Here is a 17,726-nt window from a genome sequence, read left to right as displayed (position 1 = left end):
GTGTTTCCCCCGGGGGCGGGTCGAGGCATTAGGAACATGGTGTGCCATCGCTCTCCTCCCAAGTCTAAGTAAGAGTCACAGGGACAAGAGCAACATGCACACACATTTGTGCCATTTGATTCCGACATTCAAAGTGCATTTGGCATTTCTTCCCCAAAGCTAAAAAAAAAAAAATACTCTCGAAAAATTATTTTCTATGAATTACTCTCTATTTCAGGTTCTTTTCGTGCAAAAAGTTTCAGGTGTGCTCAGTAACAATTAACTTTTGATCCACAGATTAGTCAGAAGCTATTATACCAGTACAAAAATACACTAGATTATTAAAATCATAAGACTATTTTTAAGTTCGTAAAAATGGTACTGCACTCGGTGACTATCATTCCAGTGTTGGGGTACCCCGTGCTCTATGGAATCAGGGAAATTAACATGGCAGAGGGGAACCAATTCCTAATTTGCTACTGCTTAAAAATGGTCAAGTTTTGCCACACTTCGGAGGTCAATGCTGTAAAGTGCTGTTCCAAAGATCAGCTGACATTCTGAGCAGGTACAATCAGCTGTTACTCTAAAGCTACCACATCCCTGGTGGAGCAGGCTTGGTGCACACACCCCCAGCCCCACCTTTCAGCCTCACCTCCCCTGGCGGCAGCAGAGCGCCAGCAGGAGGACCCGCTTTCCATCACTGAGCCCAACATGGCAGCTGCCACCCAGCACCACCTGGGCTCTCACAGAGCACAGTCGAAGGTCTGGGGCTCACTGAGGGCTGAGGTTGGAGCTTCGGGGCGCCTTGTCTGGGTGATTTTCTGTTTGGGATTTTTTGTTTCCTCTTCCTCCTCAGTTTCACTTTCGCAGACATGAACCACCACACTTGGTGTCGACTCAGTTCCTGCGTGAAGTTCGTATTTCTCTCCTGTGGGATAAACACAGTCAGAACCACAGCCAAAGCCTCACTTCCACTACAAAGGAGCATTCTGGCTCTTGAAACTTCTTGCTTCTACTCCTATTTTAATTGCTGATCATTGGTTTCTCAATCTTTTAAATCTTTGGCCAGAGTACTTTATCTTGCTTTGGCATTTGAGATGTGATCCTATTAAGGTTCTTACAAAGTTTTGCCATTTCAAGAAATGAGATAGCGAGGAGTGCTGAGGTCTTGGGAGGTAAAATGCAAATGCTAATTATGATTCTATGAAAAATCTGAGTGAATTTATTTACCTTCAGAATGGTTTTGACTTTCTCTTGGGAGACAACCACAAGGCTCTGGGTAGTACGGACAATGTCTTTATTACAGGATCCCAGACATCCAAGATACAGCTGTAATGTCTAAAAACACCAGCAAAATCACTCTCCCTCAAAACCCCTCTTGTATCCTCTATAGGAGAGAGGACCCTGTTGGAGATGAACTACTAGTCTGAACCAGCAATGACACTGATTTCTTATATTATCTTAAATGATGAGAGAGAAATTAAATGGAAGGAAAAGAAGAAATGAAAAATAAATGCAAGAGAGGAAATTGGAAGGCATGAGTAGGTAGTTGATATGAAGTTATCCTTATGGTATTTTTAGGGGTGAGAAGTCAACTAAGACTTATGTTCCAGTAGAATTTCTAGCAATAAAAAATGTGGTTATACTTTTTGAGTATCATGTATGTATCACTGAAGTATTTTTTTCTGATATTTATTTATTTTGTAGAAGAACTGGGGTGTAGGCCAGAGGTGTGGAAGGTGAGAGGATTCACCAGAGACAGAGTGGGGAGCAGAACAGGAGGATCTACTGAAATACACTGGTGAGGGGAGAAGAGAGTGAGACGGGAGAGGTCTGCTGTGCCATGTGGGTTAGTTCAGGTCATAGTGGTGATAGTGCTGAGACTTAACCCCTAGGCTCCCAGGGAGCCTCCCTCATTGAAGTCTTATAACCACATTGAAAAGTAGCTGTTGGGCCTCCCGGGTGGCGCAGTGGTTGAGCGCTGGGTTACAAAGCTGCCCTCAGCCTCTGCAATGCCAGTTAGATCCCCAGCTGCCGGGCGAGAGTCCCACATGGCATGCAGACCTCTCCTGCCGCCCGCTGCTCCCCTCAGCAGTGTGCTTCGTCAGCCTGCCTGTTGTGCTCCCTGCTCTGGCTCTGGTGAATTCTCTCACCCTCCCGCGCTTCTGACTGTACCCAGTGCTTGTATAAATAAATAAATAAATCTTTAAAAAAAAAAGAAAAGAAAAGTAGCTGTTACGATCTCTCTTTAATAAATGAGAAAGCAGGCTGGCAAAATTCAAGCTACATAACTTGCTCAAGATCACGAAGTTAGCAAATGCTAGAACCTGAACTTAGGTGTGTGGACTTTATTGTCTACTCTGATCATGCTGCTGCTAGCTGGCTGCAAAACAAATTGCAGACTATGGTCTTTCATGCAGAAGTTTCTTGGGAAAAAAACTTGGAAGATAGAAGAAATTTGTTACCTGGTCCCAATTTGGAAACAGCACAGAGTAAATCATAGTTTATAACAGGCATTGCATCTTCACCCTGCTTCCACCCCACTGGCGGAGAGGCTGGAGGGGAGATGAGGAACTGCTTGGCTGGCTGGGGTGGCTGCAAATATGATTTGTCTCGTGTCTCACTGGATGTCTGGACCTGCAGGGAAAAAGACACTTAAAACCAGATTGCGACCTTGGTATTTTCTCTTCCTTTTCATCTTTATGTTAACAGTTACATCTCTTAGGAGAAAATTAAAAATTTCTCTCCTAGTCTATGTCTCCAAGCAGCTGGGTCTGGGTCTGTTTCACCTCTGACATGCCATGCACAGCTTATAGCCCGTGCATTTGGTGCTCAGTAAATATTAGATAAATGAAAAAATTAACTGATGAATAGATGAACAAACAATGTGTGATAATAAGCACTAAATTCTAATTTTAGAAATTATATCATCTCTATCATTTGGGGTTTTCATTGGGAGTTTGAGACAAGCTTTTTTTTTTTTAAGTTTTATTTTTATTTATTTATGCATATAAGAACTGGGGTACAGGCTAGAGGTGTGGGGGGTGAGTGGGGACCTCACCAGAGACAGAGTGGGTGCAGAATGGGCAGATCTACTGAAATACACTGCCAAGGGGGGCAGCAGGTGAGACAGGAGAGGCCTGCTGCATCATGTGGGTAGCTCCCTGGCCGGGTATAGAACTCATGCTACAGTGGCTGATGACAGCCTGATAGTGCTGAGACTTTAAGCACTGTGCGACCAGGGAGACCCCAAACTTCTTTTTTCATTTAAAGGCCAAGACTAAGGAAAAAAAAAAACTTTGTCAAAGAGGGAAAGGAATATTAAGTGCCTGATCTGATGCCTCATTTTGCCAATTCTTATAAGAAGAAATTGGTTTCTCAGAGTCACACCAATGTAGGATTAAAAAAAAGTATAATCAATCTTGGTAATTCATAGGATCCTCTACAATTTCAAAACCTAAGACAGCCTTTCTCTACAGTTCAATGTCACCTCCCTGAACACCCTTTCGACCAGCAGCTATTTTTAAGGGAGTTTCTCATATGAATCACAGAATACAGACATGATTTCAGAGACTATTTTTTCAATTCTCCGGAGGATGTTACATTATGAGAACCTTCTCGATGCAAAAGAGAGACGTTAATTTACTACTGATCTGAAGTGTGAGGGCTTAACCCTCATGGAATCCCAGTGGAGAAAAGCTGCCAGAAAGATGAATTCCTTTAACTATAAGTCTAAAGTAAAACAAAGTTAGGACGGAAAATATGCTCAATCAATAAGTTATTTATCTGTACAATAAAGGAGACATATTTGACATTATTTGCTTACTGGGGTTCTTCCTCTCAAAGAACCTGTAATGTAACAATACAGATAATGGAGAACTAATAATATTTTTGGATAGAGAAGAACAAATTCTGAGCACAGTGTTCTGGCACTGTGCTCTTGACGTACCTGTGCAAAATACAGCTTCAGCTTCTTCCCGCTGAAGTCTGTCTCATGGAGTTCTACTCGCGCTCTTGCTGCTGCTTCAGGCTTGCTGAAATTTATTCTGACTCTCCTAAAGCTTTTAAACAACTGAAACGTAACTTGGTCATCGTAGTTGGTGAAAAGTGCTTCAAATCTCTCCTACAAATTGAGGAGCAACAGGGTTAAAGAGAAATTTAAATCATTAAACCTATAATGGGGTGGAAGCCTTACAATGTACCTTTTTTCCCCCAAAGCATCCTTTTCTCACAGGTATATGAAAACAGGTATCCTGTCATTTACATGCTAAATTCTACAATGTTCGCTTATTTTAGAAGCAACTCTATTAAATACTAGGTAGGTGCAAATTACAAAATAAGATGTTTTAAAATAAATTTTAGGAATAAAGATGATACAAACATGACAATTATTAGAAAAAACAATACCACCGTTTTGAAGTCTCCAGTACGTTCCTTCCCCAAGTAACCATTCCTGTAATTCTGTGCGCATCATCTTCCTTTTCTTTGTAGTTTCACAATTATCTATATTCCTAATAATACAATGTATTCCTCTGGAGCTTGTTTTTTTCTCCTTACATTTTGTTCCCCAGTCTCCCTTGCTGCTGTCTGTGCACTGCTAGTTAGTATTCTACTGTGGAGCTACACAATTTTATCTCCTGCTGCCGGAATCTGGACCAGCTCCAGGCTCCTGCTACTGCAGAGCTGTTGAGCATCCTCGGGCGGGTCTGTTAAGATCCATCACACATGGGTTTCTCTGGCGGATGTACTACTAGTGGCACATCTTTAACTTTAAAGTTGTCTTTTTTGGCATGTCTACCATGCCAGGTAGTTATCCAAAGTGTTTGTAGCAACTTATTCTTTAAGAGCAAATATGTGATCTGGCTGCACTTGATACAGACCTTCCGTGGGCAGGAGGCAATGTGAAGTGGACTCAGATTTAGTCTACAATTCCTTTTCCTCTCAGTAATAAGCTTGAGCCTCTTTTCATGAGTATTGGCCACTTGGGGTTCTCCTTAATATTTACGTTCACCTCTCTATTGGGTTGGCTTTTTAACGAGTCATGGGAGTCCCACAGAAACCCCTTGTCAATTACCTGTGCCATAAGTATTCCCCGCCCCCTCCCCCACCAGTTCTTCTCACGATGGTGGTTTTGTTTGTAGAGATGGAAGTTTTACATTTGAACATTACTAAACTTCACAAATGTTTTCCTTAAGAAGCCCTGAGGTCGTAACATTCTCATGGGTTGTGTGCTCTGAGCTGTGCGAGTTTACCTTTCACACTGAAGTCTTAATATAAAATAGATGCTTACAGTGAGGGGTCCCCACATCACCTCACCAGCAACCACTCTTTTTTCCTATTACTATATATGATTCTGTATTTTTTAGAGTTTTGTATAAATGTACTCTTTTTGGAGTGGGGGAAGATCTGGCTCTTTTTGCTGAGCATATTTATCTTGAGATGCACCCACGTGACTGTCACTGTTGAGTCGAATTCCACTGCGGGATATGTATCCAGCCCCTGCTGCTGGACATCTGGGTTATTTCTAGTTTTGAACTATTACAAATAAATCTGCTATCAACATTCACATATAGGTTTTCATGGATATGATTTTATTTCTTTTTTTTTTTTAAAGATTTATTTACGCATACGAGAACTGGGGTATAGGCCAAAGGTGTGGGGGCGGTGAGAGGATTCACCAGAGACAAAGTAGGGAGCAGAACAGGCAGATCTATTGAAATACAGGGCTGAGGGGAGCAGCACATGAGATAGGAGAGGTCTGCTGTGCCATGTGGGTCACCTCCCTGGCCATCCGGGGAATTGAACTCATACTGCAGTGACTGGCAATAGCTTGATAGCGCTGTTTTTAACCCCTGTGCCACCAGGGAGGCCCCTCTTAAAATATCTTAAATGTACATAAATTTTTCAGACTGCAGTTAACTGTGGATAATTCAAGCTGGAAAGTAAGACCATAGAGAAGGGGGGGGACTATGGTGACTCTGCTTTTTTGTGTCATGTAATATTTTCTCCTTTTCTTCTAGAAGTTTTACTGCTTTGTTCTTATACTTAGGTCTATGATCCACTTCAAGTTAACTTTTATATGTGCTGTGAGGCAAGAGTTGACCATCATTTTTCCCCATATTAACCCTCTGTTTCAACACTAATTTTGCAAAGTTTATTCTTTCCCCTATGTACCAAAAATGTAAGACACAGTGGAGAGAAATTATAGACCCAAATAAATGAGATATACCTCCAGGAATCACTTTGATACAACTGGCTCTATTGTAATTACTCCTACATCAATTTCTACTCTTTATTCTTTTCTTGACATTGATGCTTAATCTATTAATTTTTCAGCTTTTCATATTTCTGATATGAATAAAGAATATACATTTTTAAGTGCTTTTAACTGTAGATACCCACAAGTTTGGGCATGCGTTCATTTCATTATCATTTGATCCTAAATTCTTTCTAATTCCCATTATGGCTTCTTCCTTGTCTTATGAATTGCTTAGATTTGCTTGTCAAAATAGATGGGATTTTTTTTTTATCTTTTTAATATCTCACTAGCTTTCATTATGGCCATAGCAATACTATATCTCTGGCACTTTTGAGACATACTTTCGGTTCAGGATATCATCAATTTTCATAAATCTTCTATGTGTACTGGAAAAGAATGTATTTTGGCAGTTGTTGGGCATGGTACTGTAAATATGCTTAGTAGATAATGTGTTCTTTCGATGTTCTATATATTGATTTTTATATATTTTTTGGTCTGCTCAAAACAGTGTTTACCAAGAGAAGTCTGTTAAAATTTCTCACTAATAGGTGGACTTATTTTCCCTTGTGATTTGATCATTTTTGCTTCATATATTTTAAGATTATGTTAATGTGTGCATGTAGGCCTACAATTATTTTACCTTCCTGGTGAACTGAACCTTTAATAATTAGGTAGCAGCCCTCATTATCTTTCTCTCTCTAAGAATACTTTGTGCCTTAAAGTCCATTCTGTTGGTATCACCTTCTCTTGGTTGTACAGTGCATAGAACCCATTCCCATGCTTTACTTCTAACCTATATCCTCATGTTTTAGATATACCTCATAAAAAGTGTGTTTGTACATATGCATGTGTGCACACAAATAAATCCAGCTTGACAATGGAAGTCTTCTCATTGGAGAAATTAGTCCATCCTGAATACTGACATTTTTTTCATTCTATCCTCTTACTTTACGTCTCAAATTTTCCATGTTTCCTTTTTTTGTCTTCAACTGATTTTTTTTCTTTCTCTATTTCCCCTCTGCATGAAATGTCCATGAAAGATGCTAATTAGGCATCTTTCTTTTCTAAAAGATGTATTAGGTATCTTCTTTAAAGATGCATAAAATACTACTGCCATAGTTTCTCTTTTACAAAAGAAAATAAATCTTCTCAAGGTTCATACTGGAAGTATGTAATTCTAAAGAAATAGCATTTTTGGGTAAAAAGTATAATTGTATAAACAAGATGAGATAGAGCAGGAAAGTGGAAAGGCAATCTCTGAGTCACCCTGAGACTGAGGGGGAAAACATTTCTTTTCCATTTCTTCATGTATTGGGATAATAGAAAAGCTAACTTTAATTACCAGAGGAATAGCAACATTAAATTTTATTTACTGATTACTTTTACATAAAAGTTTAATAAATGAAATATAACAAAACATACCAAATTCTCAATATTTTTAGAAATACTTCTAGATTTGCCAATGGTAATATAACAAAAGGAGCCTCTATTTAGCTTTGCTTTTGGTCTACGTAAAGATCTTTCAACTATTTGTAAGTATTAAAGTGAAAACCACTTGTTCCCTTATTTATTATCTTCTCTCAATTTGAACATTCTCACTGTTTTGTAATATTTCTCTAATTTAATAAAACATAACTTGTACTCATATTTATTTGTCTAATGTTCAAATATTTCTCATTATTTTGAAAATGTCATTATCATAAAAATTATACTTTTTTTGTTCATTAAAAATGTTATGCAGGGCCTCCCTGGTGGTACAAGGGGTTAAGCCTCAGTACTATGAAGCTACCCGCAGCCACTGCAGCACAAGTTCTATCCCAGGCCAGGGAGCTGACTCACATGGCACAGCAGACCTTTCCTGTCTCGTCTACTGTTCCCCTCAGCAGTGCATTTCAGTGGATCTGCCTGTTCTGTTCCCCACTCTGTGTCCTCTGTCTCTGATGAATCCTCTCACCAGTCCCTCACTCCCTGCACCTCTGGTCTACACCCCAGCTCTTGTATGAATAGATAAAATACATCTTTAAAAAATATATATATATATATAAATAAAACGCATCCTACTACAGGCTAGACCCATGCAAATTACTACAAACTTCTTTAAGAGAGGTGAACTCTAAGATCAATCTTATTCTTGTTCACTGTATTATTTCCACATACTAAAGTAATATGGATAAAGAAGTTACTACAGATGTAACTAGGATTTTAAATGCATCACCTCTTAAAAAGGAATATGAGCATGTGAATATACTAAAACTGCTAGTAATTAATACTTCTGGCACCCTTCAGAGTTTCCCCAGGATCTGTTTCAAAGAGAGTTGGCTTTTTCACTTTTTAAAAAAGCATTAGAATTCAGATTTTGTGAAATCACATTCCATTAAACTTATTTTGAATGCTAAGTACATACTAAAATTCCCATGAGTTATGAAACACCAACATTGAACATAGCGGAAATGGTTTATGAAATACTACTCATCTATTATAATTTGGTGCATTAAACAGAGTTCCTTTCCAGGATAACAGAACCATGTATTTATTGCTAACTCCCCACAACAATGAATTTTTTTACGGTAACAACATAAGTTATCTTGTAAACTAAATAGCTACTTGATAATCACATCCTTCTTCCCCAGGCTTTCGAAACACATTTTTCCTCATTCCAGAAACACAGTGTAACTGAATGTGACAGGCCCATGATAGCAATGGGTTACACAATCTCCCTTCTAAATTCTAGAAAGAATCACACAAGATGAAGCCATCCAAGAGTGGATCAGTAGGTTTTTTCTAGATTTTAGTTCTTTCCCTCTCACACCCATTTTCCCCTGATGTAGCCTAAGTGTGGCTTATGAAAGGCATGAGGTCTAGCCGTGGGGTGCTGTAGAAAACATGGAAAATTGATGTGGAGGTGAAATTACTGCCATTTCTTTCTTTGCGGTCAGAGGTAAGTGCCTTTGGTGGGTAGCTTTATACTCCCTGTGGCCACTGAACGTTCCTGAGCCCATCCCTGACAAGCTGGCACGGGCTTGTCACAGGGATTTAGAAGCCCACGGACAGGTGATAGAGATGCTGTACAGTCAAAATTATCACCAACCACCCTACTTTTTCAGTGGTCACTTCATAGTCCCCCCTGGCAGTACATCTACAGGAATAACACATTCAGCCTAAAAACCAGTCCCTAAGACTTTTCCTGTTATGCAGTCAAATGCTCCACCAGCATCTTTTCCTGTTACGTAAAATGTCCACAAATGATACAGCAGAAGCTGCCTTCAAATGCTGAACTCACTGGTGCAATAAGTAAGCAGTGAATAGGACTGCAAAGACCTTGCACCTAAGGTAGGTAAGGACATGTAACAAGTTTCCTTGGAATCTGGGAAGGATACTTTGCAGCTGGGCGCAACATAAAGGTCATTTTCAAAGTTTGGAGCCAGTTGCTAGCCTCAAAGCATCTAGAAAACAGTCTGCCCCTTAAGAAAGGGAAGGAGACCCGTAGCCCAGTGACTGCCCACTCACAGCATGAACAGTGAAGCTGGTCAGGTGGCAGCCAGGGTTTCTGCCAAAAGAGTCTCTCCAGACACTCACCCACTCGTTCAAGAGACAAAGGCACCGCACTTCCGCACTCCATCAAGTGATACTCAAACCCTGCAGTCCAACAATAAACACTTCTGGGGTGCTTTTCTGGGTACTATTTATTCGAGAGGCACACTCGTCAAGATCACAGCTGTGACTTCTATGGAGATCCTAGCACCGGACAGGACCAGCAGCAGCAATGAATTTTATTGGGGTTTTTTTTTTTTTTTTTTTTTTTTGGGCCTAGAGGTTGTTTGGTTGTTTACTGAGAAGAAAGGATCAGAGAAGACAGAGGAGCAGGTTACAAGGTCCCCTGGAGGACCTCTCTGCACCTGCTGAGCTGCTGTGCTGACGACGGGCATCACGGGTGTCTTGATGAGGCGGGCAGATTACAGGTGGGCAATTATCTAATCCAGAGACTCAAAGCAGCCCACGAAACACTTCAGGTTTGCAAACTCATCAAACACAGGCATGATATAAGACATCAGAGGTGAGGAACACCACATGACGAATTCACCTGAAAACAATTTCAGTTTCCTCAGGGAAACATCTCAGGTGCTGAGGCCGCGTTCTGTGTACTCAGCTTCAGTTTTCAGGGCCAGTAAGGTGTATCTGTGCCAGGTGCAGAAGATCCAGGACTGCGCTCTGGCAGGCTCACTTGAATCTCCTCTTCTTTCCTGGTCTGTGTCCATGAAGCAGCAAAGGTTAGGGAAGCCCAGGTTCAGCCTGACCTTTACATCCAGCCGTGGGCTTTGCTCAGTCAGGAGCGCAATATGTCCACCTGGAGATGCTCCAACATCCTTGTAGAAGAGACAAGCTCGCCAACATGGGGGTGTCTTTCCAAAGAGCATGGACTTTGAGGAGCAAGTACTGAAGCCACCCTGCATCTGAGAGGGGGTAGGAAGGTACCATTCTTGAGGACTAGAAGCTTTCCACTTGTTGGCCTTTCCATGGTTAAAATACTTGCTTCTGTCCCTAGTACCAGAGGGTTCACGTCTTCAAATGTGAGAGCACAAAAGGAAAACCTCAGGATTCCACCACCTGGACAGACAGCCTCAGGGAGGTCTGACGGTTTCTACCAGCCATTTATCTTCTCAACTAACAGAAGACTGGAGTTAGACTGGTTTTGAGTCCTGGCTCTATGATACAGCCATGTGACCACAAGCAGCTATTTACCCTTGCTGTTCTTAGTTTCCTTAACTGTTGAGTTAGGATAATAAAGAGCATCCACCCTACTGGATCACTGTTGAGGACAGAGGAATGAATACTCACAGCATTCTGCACCATGGCTAGAGGGTACTGCTATTAAAAGAAATAGGGCTGGGCTTTGCCAATGACTACCTGTTAGTCTGTGGTCACAAAAATTGGCTGCTTTTCTGTATGATGTGGATTCCCCAGAAAGGAGGTGAATGCACAGTGGTGACACAGTATGAACAGGCCAGCAAACACAGCAGAGGTCACCAATGGAAAATGAGAACCTGCCCTCCCTGACAGTCCTTTAGTAGTCCAGAGGCATCGGCTGCAGGAGCAGTCGCCTAGGAGACAGGCCCTCCCTGGCGCGCTGCATATCACAGTGCACCGCTGGGTAAAGAAATCAGTGTCCACATCCAGGAGTCTCCAGAAGCTCCTCTATGACTCCTGACCCTTTGAGGCAGAGAACACTGTTACTCTGCTATGAACCTGAAGAGGACAGCTGGGGTTTAATTTTAATTGAAAAAATACATATTTTCACATAAGAGATTTTTAAATTGTGCTTATTGATTTTGTTATTTCTTAAAATCAACTACTGAGGGTCTTAAAAATGCTTTATTGTTTATGTATTCATGGTGTGACTAGCACAGGAAGATGAGGAGTCACTTAAAACAACTGGAAATGGCTGAAAGGGAAATATCAAGTATGTAAGGAAAATGTGGAGCAGCAAGACAAGATTCATTAAGGACAGTTATGCACAAAGATCAAAAAGGCTTGATTCTTGGGCTTGCCCAGGTGCTTAACAGTAACCTGGGAAATCTATCCCAGTCCTTGGTCTCCACTGAGATTTCTTTGTGCATGTGTGTGTCCTGTTGAACTCTTTCTCACTGTTCACCCACTCACTCCCTCACACAGGAAGGCCAGGTACTGGGTGCTGAGGCTATCACAAGAACAAATGTTGATGTTTGTCTGATTTATTACAAACTTCTCATGTTAATTTTTCCTCCTTTTAAGAAAGGAAAAAATGGGGTTAAAAACAACAGACAGTAAATAAAATCACACTGGGACAAACGCAAATGTGTTGTAGAAAAATCAGGCACCACACCTGCAATGTTCTGATGAGCTGCAGGGGTAGCTGGGCCGGCAGCATGGAGGCTGACAACACCTGGCTGTGAAAATGCATGTGGAAATAGAAGCATTTCCTCAGAAGCATTTCCTCAGTTTACTTTTCTTAGGGTTTATACCATGCACACTGGATTTAAGAAACACTGATGAAAATGTACAGCCAAACGCCACAATCTAAAATGAAGATTCACCTGCATATAAAGTGGTAGCTGTGTTATCTAGTCTCCTTTGCAGGAGAGGATACATGCTCATCCAATAATTCTAAAATTAAAAAGACAAAACCCTCTTCAAGCCAGGAAACAAATCAAAAACTTAACATTCATTTGAAAATGAAAGATTTCATTGCAAGCAGGATTATTCTGCTATAATCCACCAGACATGGGGTTTTTGTTTGCTTTGTTTTTGCACACATGCGGGTTACCTGCATCAACAGGCTATTCTCAGAGAAATTAAAGCAAAACAAGATAATGAAAAAAGACAAATGTGAAAGGAAGCATTTGATTTCCCCCACACTTTCTGCTGTTTCACGTGTAATCTTATATAAACATTTTTATGTTTTGCTATTTTAGATATCACCACTAAGATTTTTATATAAAATTTACTATGACTAAGAATCATATATAGTGTGAAGTCTGTTGAACTACTTGCCAGAATCTCTGCTGATGATTTCTAATATATATTTAGGTTAGCTATAACCCAATTTTTTTAAAAGTTTATTTATTTATTTATTTACACAAGAACTGGGGTACAGGCAAGATGCGCAGGAGGGTAAGAGGATTCACCAGAGTCAGAGCGGGGAACAGAACAGGCAGAATGATGAAATACACTGCTGACAGGAGCAGCGGGCGAGAGGAGAGGTCTGCCATGCCATGCGTGACCCTCGCCAGCTGGCCGGGCCGGCCGGGATTGAACCAGCGCTGCAAAGGCTGTGAACAGCTTCACAGCGCGGCGCTCAACCGCCTGTGCCACCAGGGGAGGCCCATATAACCCAAATGTTTTTTTATGAAAACCAACAAGAATTCAACTGCTCTCAAAAATGAAAAAGTAAAAGTTGGAACAGAGTATGAGGTTTCTTGAGAGAATTCCTATAAAATTTTAGATAAAGTAATAATACATGTGATTTCTCACAATAACAAACAAGGTTAGTTATTTATTAGGTGAAAGTTCAAACTCTTACAAAGAAAGATGGTTCCAACGTCTACCTTATGACTAAACTAACCGATGCACCGTGGGACTGTCATCCCTCTGCTGCGCCTCACTCCAGGGCCTGCAGCATCTCGGCCAGGTTAGCAGCAAGAGCGCCCTTCCTGGCCCATGTCACCTCCTCCCACTGCTGGCCCCCAGAGGCTGAGGCTGACCTTCCTGATGTGGAATCCTGGGCATCCCTGCTCAGCTCAGAGGATGCTTCACCCTGGCAGGCCAGCTCTAACCTCTGCGGGCTGCCCACGCTCACCTTCCCAGGCCAATTTCTCTGACTCTGGCTCCATAGCCCCTGCACCTCAGCCAGCAGACAGGCCTGCTGCTCCCTGCCGTGCCCCACACTCTCCTGATGCAGCTCCCTGGCGCTCAGTACCCACTCTCCCCCTAAACTACTCAGGCCACACAGCTCTCCCAGGGCCGCCCCCCTGCAAGAGCCTCTCTCCTCTGCCCACTCAGATACCTTCAAGTGTCTCTACAGGCACCAGTGCTCGATCTTATATCAAATTACTCATCTTCTCTACTGCAGGAAGGAAAACAATCCAAGGCAGAGGCTGCTTACTCCCTGCTCTACGCCCGGGGCACTCAAGTAAGAGGCGAGACACACTATCCAGAGTTGGGATCCAGGAAGGAAGGTACTTGAGTGCACAGATAGAAAATCACAGGGCTGGCGGCAGCATCTTGAGAAACACTCTTAGAATGTGCAAAATCTACAGCAATGGCAAGAGTATTTTACTTTCGTAGGACTAAGACCTACTGTTTTTTTTTGTGAGGTCATCATGGAAAAAGAAAACACATACACTAAACCTCTCTCTTTCCAGGTAAATAATAAATGAACTAAAGGACAGTGAGTGCCAACAAATAACTCAGTAACCCCCCCAGCCCCCACCCTAGGCAAGATGTAAAAAGTAATCCAAGAAAAGTTAATCATTCCATTACAAGGAAATCATCAACAGTCCAAGTTATGTAACTGGCCCCAGAAAGAACGCTTACAATAATTCCTTCTTTTGTGAATTTACTTCTACTAGGAAGCCAAAGCACTAGTTTCTCCTTAACTACAGGTGCTAAAAATGAATGAACAAACAAATAAATGAATGGACTTAACAAGACTTAATCAGAGTCCACCATAAACCAGTACTCCTCAAAATATCTGTGGGGGAAAAACTGGTTTTTAGAAACTGCCTATCTGTTTTAGACCAACACTCATAAAACACAATAAACATGCCGTAGTAATGTCTAAAGGTCGATGCACAGCTTTTTGTACTGGTCATGGATCAGTAACAAACTTTGTGAACAGGCCTGTCTCCCCGAATCCACACACACTCAACAGGCTCCAAATGCAGGGGAAGAAAAGGGGTGTGCCTACCTTCTGCTCTTGTACCTCAAACACTGCTTCATGGACACTGCAAGCAAAAAGTGAGGTAGGCAGATCACTTAAATCCATCATCTCTTCCAAATCCTCTTCATTTTCACCAAAAATCATCTCTTCTTCCTCTTCTTGGTCACTGCTACAGAGGTCTGACTGGCTATCATTCCAAGATTTCATAGTGTCCTCAGCACGGTCCCCTAAGAACAGGGTTTTTCCACCTTTAAAGTTCTAAGATGTCTCCCAGGCATTTACTGTCAAAAAGAACAAAAACAAAACACAGAGCTAGAGCTTTGATGTCTGAATAACGTTCCGATCAATTCTTGAGAGAGCAATTCATCGAATAAAGCAGTTTAATTCTGGAAAGGTAAATCAACAGTTTAATCAATGCATTATAGTCCTCATAAACAGATTCTATATCTACTAATTTGATTTGCTTGGCATATTTTACATATTTCCTTGGCAATGATATCATACCAAAAAAGGCACTAAGTTTTCTAGTGATATTGGGGAAACACAGGGACAACATAAAATGAGATAACATCAATATGTACACTCGTTTATAAGCAGTGGGAAGGAAAATGTGGACCAGAACTGTCTTCGCATATTTGTTTTGGGTTTTTGGTCTAAACACTGAAACTGGCACAGCAGAACAAAACCCACACTGATTCACTTGCCATCTGCAGCCTGAATATGGTCTGCCTTGAGCTGGCTTTACCTCCCTTAACCATCTTGTTCTTTATGAATAATCGCTCGAATTCAGTTACCCAGAATGAGTAGTTCTATGTCAAGTTGGTCTCTGTTGATATCAGAACTATTTACAGAGGGCAAAATTTGACATAGAAGACAATCAACAAGATGTCCCTTTTCTGAACTTTTTTTTTTAATTTTTTTAAATGATTTTTTTTTTTAAAGATTTTATTTATACAAACACTGGGTACAGTCAGAAGCGCGGAGGGTGAGAGAATTCACCAGAGCCAGAGCAAGGAACAGAGCAGGCAGACTGACGAAGTACACTGCTGAGGGGAGCAGCAGACGGCAGGAGAGGCCTGCATGCTATGTGGGACCCTCACCGGTGGCTGGGGATCAAACCGGCGCTGCAGAGGCTGCGGGCAGTTTCGCAGCCCAGCACTCAATAGCTGCACCACTGGGGAGGCCCCTTTTTCTGAACTTTAAAAAGCCACTAATTTCAACCCAAGGGCAGAGAGCTGACAGTGTCGCTCTGTTAAATGATGAAACAGGGTCTGTCTCATATGGACAGTTTAAACGTGTGTGTGTCTCCTCAGGTAAAATGTACCCCGTGCCTAGTGGGCAGAGTGCCTTGGGCACAGTAAGTCCAAGATGCCAAAATGCAATTTAAGAAATACCTATACATAAAAACTTAACTGATCATGATTATTACTACCTCAATATTACATAATTTGGATTTTTCCTTTTATTTCAAAAATATGGCAGATGTATTGTTTTATATAGATTTCATTGCAGAATGTTAATTACTATAGGATGAAAACAGTTTTTCTTGTAACTCAAACATATGAATCAGGAAAGATGAAAAAGTAAAATCTTCACTTGCAGCCTGCTGCATGCCAGACACCGGAGGCCCTTCGCTGAGTAAGACATAGTCCTCAAGAAGTTCCCATCAAAGCAAGAATTTCTCAATGATGCTAACACACCAAGAAGGCCTGTTCCATTAACTGGCCCCTTTCAACTTCTCCACCTAGTTCCTTCCCTCTGCAAACATAGCTACTCATGACTCCCCTCCCTAATCTTGAAAAAAATGAGGACCTGCTACTTGGATTCCACCATGGCTTCAACCTGTCTGTCTGTCCCAGACCTGTCCTTCCAACTTTCTACAAAGAGCAGTCTGTATTTGCTGCGTCCACCTCCTCAGCTCCTGTCGCTCCTGAAGCTGGTGCATGCTTCCCAGGATTGGAACCTGCCGGGAGGCCTCACCCTGTCTCTGCAGTGCCTGACCTTGCTGCCCTCCCATTAGCTCTGCGCCTCCCCCCCTGGGTCTCTGTCCTTCCTCACCATTTGTCTTTGCTGCTGGCTCCTCTCTCCACTCACCCTTTATAGCTTGGTCTCCCGAAGGGAGGTTTCATCCCCATCCTCTTCCTCCTCTTACCCTTTCTGGGTGGTTTCAGCCACACCCAAACATTTTTTTTTTTTTAAAGATTTATTTATTTATTTATACAAGCACTGGGTACAGTTAGAAGCACGGGAGGATGAGAGAATTCACCAGAGCCAGAGCGGGGAGCAGAGCAGGCAGAAGGACCAAAGTACACTGCTGAGGGGAGCAGCGGGCGGCAGGAGAGGTCTGCGCGCCATGTGGGACCCTCCTCTGGTGGCTGGGGAGCAGCTGGGGATGGAACTGGTGCTGCAGAGGCTGCGGGCAGCTTCGCAACCCAGCGCTCAACTGCTGCGCCACAGGAGAGGCCCCCCAAACATTTTAACTACTGCACCGCTAGTGTGTGTCACCTTTGCTTCCTGCTTCCCTCTATGGTTCACCCACAACCTAAGAGGACTGACACTGTCTCTGCTTCATAAAACGATTCTTCAGCAAGGAAGGATGAGACCAAAGTTGCAGGGGGCTGAGGGAAGAACAGAATCCTGAGCAATAAAAGGAATGAATAGTTGAATAGTTAATAAAAAGTACATGACACCAACAGATCCTGATGTGCCCCTAGGTTTTTCCTGCCTGTGCACACAGAAAACCACTGATCTGTACAGGTTAAGATCCAGACATTCCCCTCTCTCCTAAGTTCTAGGCGTGTATTTTTAGCTTTCCATTTACTGTATCTGCATAGCCCACAGTCAACTAGGCTTTTAAACTCATTCCTTTAATTAGATTATTGTGCTGGAAATCTCCAATCTGAATCTGGAAATGGGCCTGGTGGGAGGTGGCGGGAGGTATCTTCTTATAATCTTTTTTTTTAAAGGTTTTATTTATTTATGCATACAAGTGCTGGGGTGCAGGCCGGAGGGGTGGGGTGGGGTGGTGGTGAGGGGATTCACCAGAGACAGAGTGGGCAGAACAGGTGGATC

General features: G+C 42.1%; 1 protein-coding gene across 1 annotated transcript; it reads right to left on the bottom strand.

Annotated features, from left to right (window-relative positions):
- Positions 1 to 722: 722 nt before the first annotated feature.
- RCAN3 (RCAN family member 3) lies at positions 723 to 14,861 on the bottom strand (the record flags this gene model as incomplete). The annotated part of the gene is made up of 4 exons (XM_084242138.1): positions 723 to 907; positions 2,445 to 2,616; positions 3,929 to 4,102; positions 14,682 to 14,861. The coding sequence occupies 4 exons, from the start codon at positions 14,859 to 14,861 to the stop codon at positions 723 to 725; spliced, it is 711 nt and encodes a 236-aa protein (XP_084098264.1).
- Positions 14,862 to 17,726: the final 2,865 nt, after the last annotated feature.

The sequence above is a fragment of the Talpa europaea genome, assembly GCF_964194135.1.
Source record: "Talpa europaea genome assembly, chromosome: 9".
Classification (NCBI taxonomy): Eukaryota; Metazoa; Chordata; class Mammalia; order Eulipotyphla; family Talpidae; genus Talpa; species Talpa europaea.
This window is presented reverse-complemented; position numbering and strand designations above follow the sequence as displayed.